The 11,716-nt window shown below is 41.7% G+C and overlaps 1 protein-coding gene across 1 annotated transcript; it reads left to right on the top strand.

The window, feature by feature from the left end:
* The first annotated feature begins 6,015 nt into the window (after positions 1-6,015).
* On the top strand, positions 6,016-11,459 carry LOC143510012 (uncharacterized). Its single transcript, XM_076998963.1, has 2 exons — positions 6,016-9,227; positions 9,735-11,459. The coding sequence occupies exon 1, from the start codon at positions 6,334-6,336 to the stop codon at positions 9,211-9,213; it is 2,880 nt and encodes a 959-aa protein (XP_076855078.1). The 5' UTR covers positions 6,016-6,333; the 3' UTR covers positions 9,214-9,227; positions 9,735-11,459.
* Positions 11,460-11,716: the final 257 nt, after the last annotated feature.

The raw sequence follows: 11,716 nt of genomic DNA, 5'->3' as shown, positions 1-11,716 counted from the left end.
TGGGTAGGCCTTAGTGGCTTAGTCTTAGACTGGTTTAGATCGCACCTAACTGGGTGTGATTACTGTGTAGCATTAGGTACCTCTTCCTCCACACGTCAAAAAATAACTTGTGGCGTCCCCCAAGGATCAATTCTTGGGCCGTTACTATTCAACCTATATATGCTACCACATATATCATCACACATCATTAATAAACATGGTATTAGTCAGGGCTCAAGTTTTGAATTCATTTCAGAGTGTGAGAGTCGGTGGCGAACATAAGTTGTTGAGCGTGGGGGGGGTGGCGTGGCGAACGTAAGTTGTTGAGCGGTGGGGTGGCGAACGTTGTTGTATTTCGCGATCGATTGCCAGTGGAGGGTGACATATATACATGGATCAGAGGTAAATAAACTAGATTTTATTTATTTTTTCGCCGTGTGAAATCGGAAGTGTGGCGTGTGAAGACGGTAAAATGCGTGTGTCACACGCTCAATGCGTGAGACTTGAGAACACTGGTATTAGTTATCATCAATATGCAGATGACACTCAACTTTATATTTCGCTAGAACCTAAAGCCCTAAAATCAATTTGCTCACTGTTTGACTGCATAGATGATATACAGACTTGGATGTCTGACAATTTTCTGCAGTTAAATAAACAGAAGACAGAGGTTCTTGTTCTTGGCAGTGATTCACAAAGGAATGATGTCCAGACTTATTTAAATCAAATGAATCTGAATGCCAGACAATGTGTTAAGAACCTGGGCGTCACCTTTGATAATGAGCTCAGCTTCAAATCACACATCATGACTACATGCAAGACAGCTTATTTTCACCTTCGAAACATCGCTAAGGTCCAAGATATGCTCTCTCCTGCTGACAGTGAAAAACTTGTCCATGCATTTATCACATCAAGGCTAGATTATTGTAACGCTGTTCTATCTGCTCTTCCAAAGAGCTATATTTCACACCTACAGCGAGTTCAGAACGCGGCTGCAAGGGTTCTGACCCGCAGGAGAGAGAGAGATCATATTGCACCTGCACTCCACTCACTGCACTGGTTACCTGTCAGCTTTAGAATAGATTTTAAGGTTCTAGTCATGGTTTTTAAGGCCCTGCTGGATTCATTTCCTGTGCCGGAGCAGCGTTTCGACCACGTGCATGTGGATTTAGTGGGGCAGCTGCCACCGTCCCGTGGTTTCTCTCACCTCCTCACCGTCGTCGACAGGACCACGAGGTGGCCGGAAGCCGTACCGTTGTCCTCCACTACGGCCTCGGAAGTGGCCCAGGCATTTATTGGCATGTGGGTCGCACGGTTTGGTGTCCCGTCGGATATGTCCTCAGACCGCGGGCCTCAGTTCACTTCTGCCCTCTGGAACGGCGTGGCTGCAGGCCTCGGAGTACACCTGCACCGCACGATGGCCTACCACCCCCAGGCCAACGGGCTTTGTGAGTGTTTCCATCGCTCTATGAAAGCCGCGCACCGGGCCAGCCTCCGGGATGGCGACTGGGTTGATAGGCTCCCCTGGGTCATGCTGGGCCTCAGGTCGTCCCCCAAAGAAGATCTCCAGGCTTCCTCGGCCAGACTTGTCTATGGACAGCCCTTGCAGGTCCTCGGAGATTTTCTCCCTTGTCCTACTGCTCCGTGGTCCGCCGGCCACCAGCGGCAGGCCCTTCATGAGTTCTCAGGTGCTTTTGTCCCCGTGCCCACCTCTCAGCATGGTCTACTGCGGTCCCGGTTTCCACCTTCTTTGCATGCTGCTAAGTTTGTATTCATACGGCATGATGCGCACTGCAGTCCCCTCCGCCCGGTCTACGACGGCCCTTTCTGAGTGCTGGAGTGCTGGACAAGTTCTTCAAGGTGGACATCGGGGGCGTCCCCGAGAGCATTTCGGTGGACCATCTGAAGCAGGCCCACTTAAACTCGGATGGTGCTGTCGTGACGGCACGGCCAGCGAGCCTTGGGCGGCCCCCGGTCGTTGGTCCTACCCACCCTGCTGGTCAACCGGCCTGATTCATCCCCCTCGCCAGTTGGACATGTCTGTTTTTGTGAATTCTGGGGGGGCATGTGTAGCGACTACTACTCCTCGCAGCGAATTCCCTAACAGACAGGCACTTGGCCACTCAAGGAGTTTTAGCCCTTTAAGTGACACTGGGGGAGCGGCACCTCCCCCATGACCTGTTCTTCATGATGCATTTGTTATTTCTCTGGCCCACCATCAATAAGGCCTTCAATAAGCCTCTGAAACTGCCCCTTTAAATCCGTTCACCTATATATGCCCACTGCTCAATATGCCATGTTGTGTGCTGGTATTTCTTCTTCCGATTAATTTGTGTTCTAGAACAGCATTTCTGTGTTTTTAGTTTTCAAATCTAAGAATATGTTTCCTTACGTTAGAAATGCTGACGAATTCAATCATCATGTACAAATCGCATACAATTGGAATGACTTTAAATAGAAACCATTTTACAAAAGGAATGCTTTCATTAAATTAAATTTTTTTTCTACATTCACAAAATCAGCATGGGAAACATCAACCTCCTAAATGTTTGCTCCTACGCTTGTTTGTTTAATCTATCGCTTTAAAACACAGTGCGCAGCCTTTTTGAATAAGGAACCAACTTCAGCCACCGAATAAGGAGCTGCGAATAAGTAACCAAACGAATCTCAAACTGCGAATAAGTAACCAACTTCAGCGTCGTTAATAACACAGGTCTGCAAAAAAAGATTTTTAAAAAGTTGTTTAAAATTTGATAACTGTTACTGAGGTCGGTTTAAAATGATCTTTAGAAAACCTGAGCGATTAAAAACAATGCCCTGAAATGAGCCACCACCTCGCACACACCGGACCTCTCTCTTCCTTTAACACCAGATGCGCTGCAGCAGCAGTTCAGTTCAGCAAGTGGAAGGAAGCGTCTTCAGCACAGCACACACGGTCACAGATAGACTTCTTCTCCCGTCCCCACCAGCCAGGTCACATACACATCTACCAAATTCAAATCTACCGTTTGCCCTCTAAGCCCAACGTGAAATCATTTTGTTGTGCAGTAAAATGTCTCACAGCACCAAACTAAGCATTTTTAGCCGACTGGTCACCTGATAAACTAGTCGCTCTAGCTCAAATCAATGATAGATAACGTGAGGACGACCACATACAAATAATTAAGGTAGAGTTTGCAAATCTATGTGTTAAGCTGAACGTCTTCTGTTGTATAGGTTTTGTTAGGCAACATAAATTAACACATTCGTTTGTGAAAGAAGAAACGGGAAGTTCCCCATTACCTGTGAAAAATGCCAATCTGCATTCATGTAATGAAAACACTCAGTAGCCTATAACTCCTTCTCCTACTTTTTGGTCTTTTTTACTGTCTTAATTGTAGGCCTATATTGATTTACTAATTGCAAAATATATGCAACAAGGCCTGCAGACAGTGGAGGGTAAACAGAAGTTAACTGAAGGACTTAACAATGACTGTATATAGTTAATATTGGATATGGATTTTATCAGTTGGCGGTGTGACTTTTTTCCATTGAAAACTCACGTTTAGAGAATGTTACAAATAAAAGTCAAATTTCATTCAACATGTGCTTGTAATATTTTTTTATAATGAAGTGCGCTAAAAAGTGCCCCCCCCCCCCCTCCCCCCGAGCACTTGCCCCCCAAAATGTCTGTGCACGCCACTGCTTATAATAACGTTTCCACTTTCTGTCGAAGCTTCTTTTATTGCTTTACCGGCTGTGGACCAGAGACCATATATATAAGTGGACTGGACGACACGAGTGAAAAGTGAAGCCTCCCTGTGTCAGCTGCCCTCTAGTGGCTGGCTGCAGTACAACTTTTAACCCCGCCCATTCCCATGTAAGTGAACGGGCCGGACGAGAAACTTTGAATTTTTATTACACGTAAAATACGTTTTTTGAGCAATTATATTTTGTCAATTCTATAAGACCCCATTGCGTTAGTATCTCTCCCAGTGTTTTTCTCTACAATAAACAGATTTTATAGAAGTGAACGCGTTCAACATCAAAACTCTCGACAGCAAAACTCTCGACAGCAGTATTAAAACATTTTACCTTTGTTTATTTTGTAAAATGTCAAAAGTGTCTATACTGGTGGGCGTATCCTAACGAATGTTGGGGCGGAGATACGGTCTCTGGCGGAGATACTGTCCTGCCTACAGGTTCTAATGCGCATGCTCTGGCTCCAATTTTCATCTACCATGCAAGCGCATCCAAGATGGCGGTGTCCGTGCGGCCATCTTGGTGGCTTCAAAAGTTCACAAATGGGAGTCAACGACTACGTAGGCCTACTGTCCATTATATATACAGTCACTGCTGTGGACTCGTTCAGGATCATCTCTCTTCAACATGCAGCAGTAGTCCGCTATCATGTTGACGTTCCATCTTCCCTGATATCTTCTTTCCATTTCCTTGATGTCTTGGTGAAATCTTTCGCTTTTCACTTACATCACTGAACTATTTATAGAAAATATCGAAAAAGCTAAAACTAGACAAGCAGTTTGTGAAATAACTGTACGTGATGGAATTTTTTCACTATTTTTCCCGAAATCAGCGTTGAAAATACTATAAAAAGCACTTATTAAATTTGAAACAATTTTTATGTCGCAGACCTGTGTAATAGTTGGGTCTAAGGCAGCGAGAGACAAGATATGTTATGTAGCATTGAATCTACATTCTTTTACTATAAACCTAAGTACCTCTTCAGAATAAAGACATACAGCAGTTATACTGTAGGTGCTTGTAGTTTTTATATCTGTAGAACAGGTCTCAGTGATGTCACAGGGGAATGAAGAGTGATAGGTAATTTATGTCTGCCCCCTAGTGGTAAAGAGATGAACTTGACCAGAATTGGAATTTGACCATAATTTAACAGATATCTTTCTTAAAAGTGTTATTATGCTAGTAGTTAAAGTGACAAGCCCATGCGCATGAAGTAAAATACCCACAACCCCCAAGTCTCCAACATTTACATTTTCAGTGGTGGGTAGATTCTCTTATCTGCATTAAGCAGAGAGAGACCTTCAAGAGACTTCTTAAACCAGCCAGAGAATATTGCTCACTCTCCCATGGGTATGGTGAGATGACGTGAAGAGGGTGGCTTAGCATGGTGGATGAGTGAGAAGCGCCGTTAGCACTAAACAGAGTGAAACTGAAGCAGACGACTGCGTGAGGGGATCTGGGGAGTAAGAATCCAGCTTGTCAAGAGTGAAAGCTCAGTGAATTCTCTGTTCCTCTCAGTTTACACAGAAGTGACACAAAGTCTGTGGGAAATGGGGAAGTGTGAGAATGCTCACTCTTCCTGAAGCTACAAGCTCTCTCTAACTCATCAAGAGATTATTTTACATATTTAAATTGTTGATTCAGTTGTAGAACTATCAAATGTCTTTGTGTTTATTCTAGCTTCATTGTTCCTCGTGTAATTCTGATATTAGTCTAGTTTAAGACAAGTAGATGAGATTGAAAGGGAATGTTCAATAATGCTGTAATTGTGATTGTAGATGTTCTGCCAGTGATGGGGAGTGGAAGGTTAAATGTTGAAGGTCATTAATAGTGAGTAATAGATTGACATTGAGTGTCTCTGATGGCTGCGTGGGGATTTGGATGTCCAACATGTGATGTGTAGAGTGCTTAGGTGGATGGGAGGGGCTGTGTGATGAGTTCAGAGGTGTCTGATGAATTTGAACATGTCTCATAAGTTCAGAGGTGTTTGATGTGTTCAGATGTGTTTTATGTGTTCAGAGGTCCAATGATGTCTGAAAGGTACATGCTGAGTAGGAGGATGATGGTTGATTTGGTTCAATTCAAGTTTGTACATACAATCACTCACACACGCGCACACACACACACACACACACACACACACACACACACACACACACACACACACACACACACACACACACACACACACACGGCTCAAAGCAAAGTATTGCATAAGGAAGATCCTGGAGGGGAAGCAAGACTAAAGGGGAAGCCCCAGTCTCCTCTGGTTAACTCAGGAACACAGAAAAACAACAAAGCAACAAGAACAACAGAAACTTCTTGGAAGGAGTGGAAGATAAGAGAGTAAGAAAGGGGAGGAAGATGAGGGAGGAAGATGAGAGGGTGAGAGTTAGCATAGCAGGGGAAGTGACTCAAGACTCAGCACAACAGCACAGCTGCATGATGTAGATGGAACTTGGCAAATCAGAGGACAGATAATGACGTAAAAGTGTTTTAAAGGAAGCTTTCTTACTCTTGAGCTGTTTTTCAGATCATTACATAATTTGTCATGTGGGTAAGTAGACAAGCTTTTGGACTTAAAGACTCTTAGTTGTAAGAGGATAAATATTAATGCTGACCATCCATTTATACAATATGGATATGCAAAATTTAACAAATGCAACACGTATTTTATTGGAATCCACAGTCATCTTCTATATGTTGTCTAGCTGTGCATTTGTCAGTGTGATAAATGGATATTTTCTGAAAGACTGCACTGTCAAAGACTCTTTAAGATCTCCAACGATGAAGGTGCTCTGTTACAAAAGAGGCCTGTGTGTTGTGCCTGAACACATACCACAAACAGCAAGAGTGCTGGACATTTCCTACAACAAAATATCAGTGATAAAGAAGAATGACTTTATACACCTTTATAACCTTCAAAACATAAATGTTTCTAACAATCTGATCAAGGAAGTTGAGGATGGAGCATTTAGAGATTTGACAGCCTTACAGGAATTAAATCTTGCCCAGAACAAACTCACTTCCATCTCAGGAGGATTCTTCCAGAACCTTTTTAATCTCACTGTGCTTCGCATGGATAACAACTGGATTACAAATATAAACCCATCTGCATTTCTCCCTCTGATCAGTCTGGTAATGTTGAATTTATCAGGAAATCATCTTTATGACATCTATAAAATACAGTCTGTGTTTCAACTGCCTCACATCCAGGAACTGCACATTGGCAGAAATGGATTTTTGTCTTTTCAAACAATGCACATATCAAATACATCCATACAACTGAAAGTCCTGGATCTGTCCCATAATCCACTGCAGTTGTTCAAGGTCACAGCTGATGTATTTCCTGACCTTGAAACATTAGATCTAGCTTTCATTAGCGTCAGCATGAAGTGGGATGTGCAAGACAAAAATTACTTCAGAAATGTCAACAGACTCAACGTCAGTGGAACAGCAATGTCATCAGAGATGCTGAAAATAATATTCCAAACATTTAACTCTACTCTGGCTAACCTTAGACTTTGCTACCTAGGGGAGCAGACAGTGAAAACGCTGGCTAAAACCGTCTGTCTGATTAGTTCACTTAGAACTTTTCGTTTGAAATCAAACAATATCAGATCAATATCAGAGAAGGAACTAAAGGATTGTACAGGACTGACAGTACTGGATGTGTCTAATAACAATCTCATTAACATAACAACAGAGGCATTTAAATCACTGAGTAGCCTTCAAACCCTGAGAATGTGCTACAATGACCTGAAGAACGTTCCCACCGCCATCAGAAATCTGTCCACCTTAGAGCATCTAGACCTTACCTACAATTCCATAACTACATTAACATGCTCTGACTTTACTAATTTAACACAATTAAAAGAACTTAATATTTTCCAAAATCCTTTAACCACACTGGAACGATGCACTTTTCAGAGTTTATATAATCTGAAGAGGCTCCATATTGGCTCAGGTAGATTGTTTACTTTAAAAGGATATTTCATGAAGGGTCTCCCTAATCTAGCATATTTAGAGTTGTCTCACAGCAAACTAAATTTAATCCACGCAGGTGATTTTGAGTGTTTGCATTCCCTTCAATGTTTACTTTTACAAGACAACCAAATAAAAAATCTAGAGCCAGGAGCATTTAAAGGATTACAGAATCTGACCCACCTAGACCTGCAATCAAACAAGATCACTCAAACTTCAATTAGATCATCTGTCTTCTCAGGTTTCACAAATCTGAAGACACTGCTCTTAAACAACAATGACATATCATACTCAAATCAGAACAAACTCAGACAACCACCCTTTATATCTATGAAGTCTTTATATTGTTTACAAATTTTTAGCCAGGGCAAAGAAGGAATGAGAAATATTCCTTCAAACCTTTTGCAAGGTCTGAAATCTTTAAAGATGTTCTTTGCTGGAAATCTCAATATTCACTCTATCCATCCTGACACCTTTACATATACACCAAACTTGTGGAGACTAGACCTCAGCAAGAATGAATTAAAGTCACTATCAGCAGAAATATTTATGCCAATTACAAAACTCAGTAGTCTCATGATGATTCATGTAAGGATGCAGACACTGGACTTTCTCATTCAGGCAAACCTCAGCGAATTACAAAGTTTGTGGATTAGAAGAAATTCAATAAGTGTCATTAATGAGACTGTGATTGAATCCCTTCCAAAGTTATCCTATTTGGATATACAAGTAAATGATTTTTCGTGTGAATGTGATGATGCCTGGTTCATTAACTGGACAATCACCAACAATGATACGCAAGTTGTAAATTTTGATCAGTTCACATGCAGCTACCCATCCAATCTCAGAGGTAGTCGACTCATAGATCTTGATATAAACTCCTGTACTGTTGATGTGGGGTTTTTATTCTTCATCTCCACTACACTCTTGGTTCTTCTGACCCTGCTCAGTTCATTCCTCTATCACTTCTTGAGATGGCAGGTTGTTTATGCCTACTACCTTTTCCTCGCTTTCGTGTATGACAAAAGGCAGCAGAAAAAGCAAAAGCGTCAATGTTTCCAGTACGATGCTTTCATTTCCTACAACACCCATGATGAACTGTGGGTTATGAGAGAGCTGGTACCCCAGCTGGAGGGAGAGCAGGGCTGGAGGTTGTGTCTGCACCACAGGGACTTCCAGCCAGGAAAACCCATCATAGACAACATCGTAGACGGCATCTACGGCAGCCGCAAGACCATCTGTGTGATCAGTGGCCACTACCTGGAGAGCGAGTGGTGTTCCCGAGAGATCCAGGTGGCAAGTTTCCGCCTGTTTGATGAGAAAAATGACGTCCTAATCCTGGTGTTCCGGGAGGATATTCCAACACATCAGTTATCTCCATACTACAGGATGAGAAGTCTAGTTAAGAAGCACACATACCTCAGTTGGCCCAGATCACAGCAGGACACCCAGGACTTCTGGCAGAAACTGAGAGCAGCTCTGGAACCCAATCTGGAAAACACAACGTAATTCAGTGAAGAGATGTAAGTAGTGAAGACATCTAAGGTTTTCACTAAGGTTTTAACTTTCGAAAAACTTTAAAAATCTCATGCAAAATTATTTGTATGATGCTTTTATCAACACGATTCATCATAAATCTTCACAGAAATTTAAAGAATCAATCATGAGCTGCTAATGACCAACACACAAGCCAATGTGACCATGTCAACTGATTATTTATTGAGATCAAGAGAAAGAAACCTTGATAAAGAGTCAGGAAAGGAACCAATCCTCCTTTGTTCAGCACTGAATGACAAATGAACACATAACAAAAAAAGTTACTTTTTACTTTTAATTAAGGTTTTAAATTAGCAATTGTAGTTTGTAAGACTTATGAAATGACTAACCTAACATTTAGCAGAGGTGCTCAGATTATTCAGTGAGATCCATTTGGTAGTTCTAGTAAACAGAGGAAACATCTAAACACAGTTGTGCAGGAGAGATTAATGAGGTGCTGATGAACTCTTCACTAAAGTCTCTATGGCAACCAGGAATCTTATCTGGAGAGTAGGTGGCACATGCAGATGAGTGATCGTGTCAGCTGAAGAGTCCATGATGTTCATGTTCATAATACCATAGACGTCACAGCTCAGGTGAGATCTGTGCTCTGTTCATAGTACCATAGATGTCACAGCTCACTGTTTAAGAGCTCGCTGTGTGGTTCAGTGTTTCCTCCACACCGCTAACATCTGGAATTAATGTTCAATCAGTTAGAGGGAAATGCCCACTGTTGACCCAATGACACTTTACTCTGGAACCCCACTAAACCACAAATGTCCACTTTTTTGTTTTATTTTGTTTTGAGGGGAAGATATAACCAGCAGTCAACTGGTACATAGAGAGACAAACAACCCTAACGTTCTATCATGGGCCATGCTAACCTGAGGGATGAACACAATGCTACAACGACAGAACAACATGAAATACTTCAACTGCTTACGGAGGCGGCTAGCAGGGGGCCTCTGTAGTGTGACAATAATAATCCACGTCTTTGGAACAATGCTGTTAATCAGTATTACCTTTACATGACCTTTTCACGCTTCTGCCTTCACTTCACATGTCTGGATCTCTTTCTAGAACTGTTTACAGCTCACAACACCTACATTCATATTCTTTCATTTCCTAAGGCTGTCATGGTCTGGTGGTTAGGGAACTGGTGACTGAAGTGTTGTGTGTTTGGTTCCCAGGCCTGAGGCCATGACTGAAGTGCCCTTGAGGAAGGCACCTAACCCCAAATGCTCCCTGGGTGCCAGGCTAGGGCTGCCCACCGCTCTGGGCATGTGTGTACCACAACCTCTTAGTAATCACTAGTGTATGTGTGTTCTCACTGCACAGATGGGTAAATACAGAAGATAAATTTCGATTGGGGGAAAAATCACAATTGACAAATATGGCACATTTACCTTCCCAGGTGAGCTTGTGTGGAGAATGTTACAAAACTGCTTCAAGAACTTTTATTGCATAACTTGAGTGCCTATTTGTGTCATAAACAAGAAAAAACATGTCTTGTTGCTGTGTTATTGGGAACTTCACCCCATTTTCATATCATTATCTATTGTGACACGGCCCCCAGTTTCACTTCCTTATGAAGACATTTGCAGTGCAATTATAAAACATCTCCACTTCTTCAATCTGTTTTTGCAAATATATGCAACATTTTTTTATTTTAACATAGATGGTGTTATAATGTTATTATTGCCACCGAGGTGACCCAAGGCAGAGTTTAATGAATAAGTGCTTTTACATCTTCAGGAATGTTACATTTTGCTTTATTTCATTAAATTAATTTGAATTGTTGTAAGAGTTAGTTTCTTTAGTTTCCTTCTGATTATTTTTAAATGTTATGCTCAAGTTATTTTAGAAGTTTCATGACTGTTCCTGGTGATCCAGGGACATTGGTATTGTGTCCAGATTGTGTCCAGTAAAAATTTCTTCTAAGATGGGCACAGTTAACATGCAGGTGTGATGTGATGGAGAGATGGAGGCACTTGTCTCATGTGGTGAAGTGAATGGAGGTTCTTAAAGGTTTCTCCTTTAATGTGAATGTAGCTTAGCATGTAATATTGTTTTGTAATATTTTTCTGTAATAGTTACAGTTCTGTATGATGGTTTTGTAATATTGTTTTGTGATTTTGTTTTGTATTCTGTAATATTGTTTGTATTTTCTCAATGAAGGCCTGTTATTAGAATCTGGGATTAAAGTCTCCATGATTGTATTTTTACTTGTATATTTGGAGATTTTTCATAGTGTGACGGGCAGGGTGTGCAAACATAAAAGGAAGCGATCACGCCAAGTCTCAGGGAAAAAAGATGGTTTAATATGAAAAGTGCGCGAACCAAAACCCGTGAACTGATCCGAATTAAGGATATAACAACCAGAGGTCAACTGGTACAAAGACAAGACATATATAGACGAACAAACGACCCTCAGGTGAGACGGATCGCGGGCTCCGCCCACCTGAGGGACGAACAC

Source organism: Brachyhypopomus gauderio, chromosome 3 (genome assembly GCF_052324685.1).
Source record: "Brachyhypopomus gauderio isolate BG-103 chromosome 3, BGAUD_0.2, whole genome shotgun sequence".
NCBI classification, from domain to species: domain Eukaryota; kingdom Metazoa; phylum Chordata; class Actinopteri; order Gymnotiformes; family Hypopomidae; genus Brachyhypopomus; species Brachyhypopomus gauderio.
The sequence above is the reverse complement of the archived record's forward strand: the minus strand, read 5'-3'. Positions and strand labels throughout refer to the sequence as shown.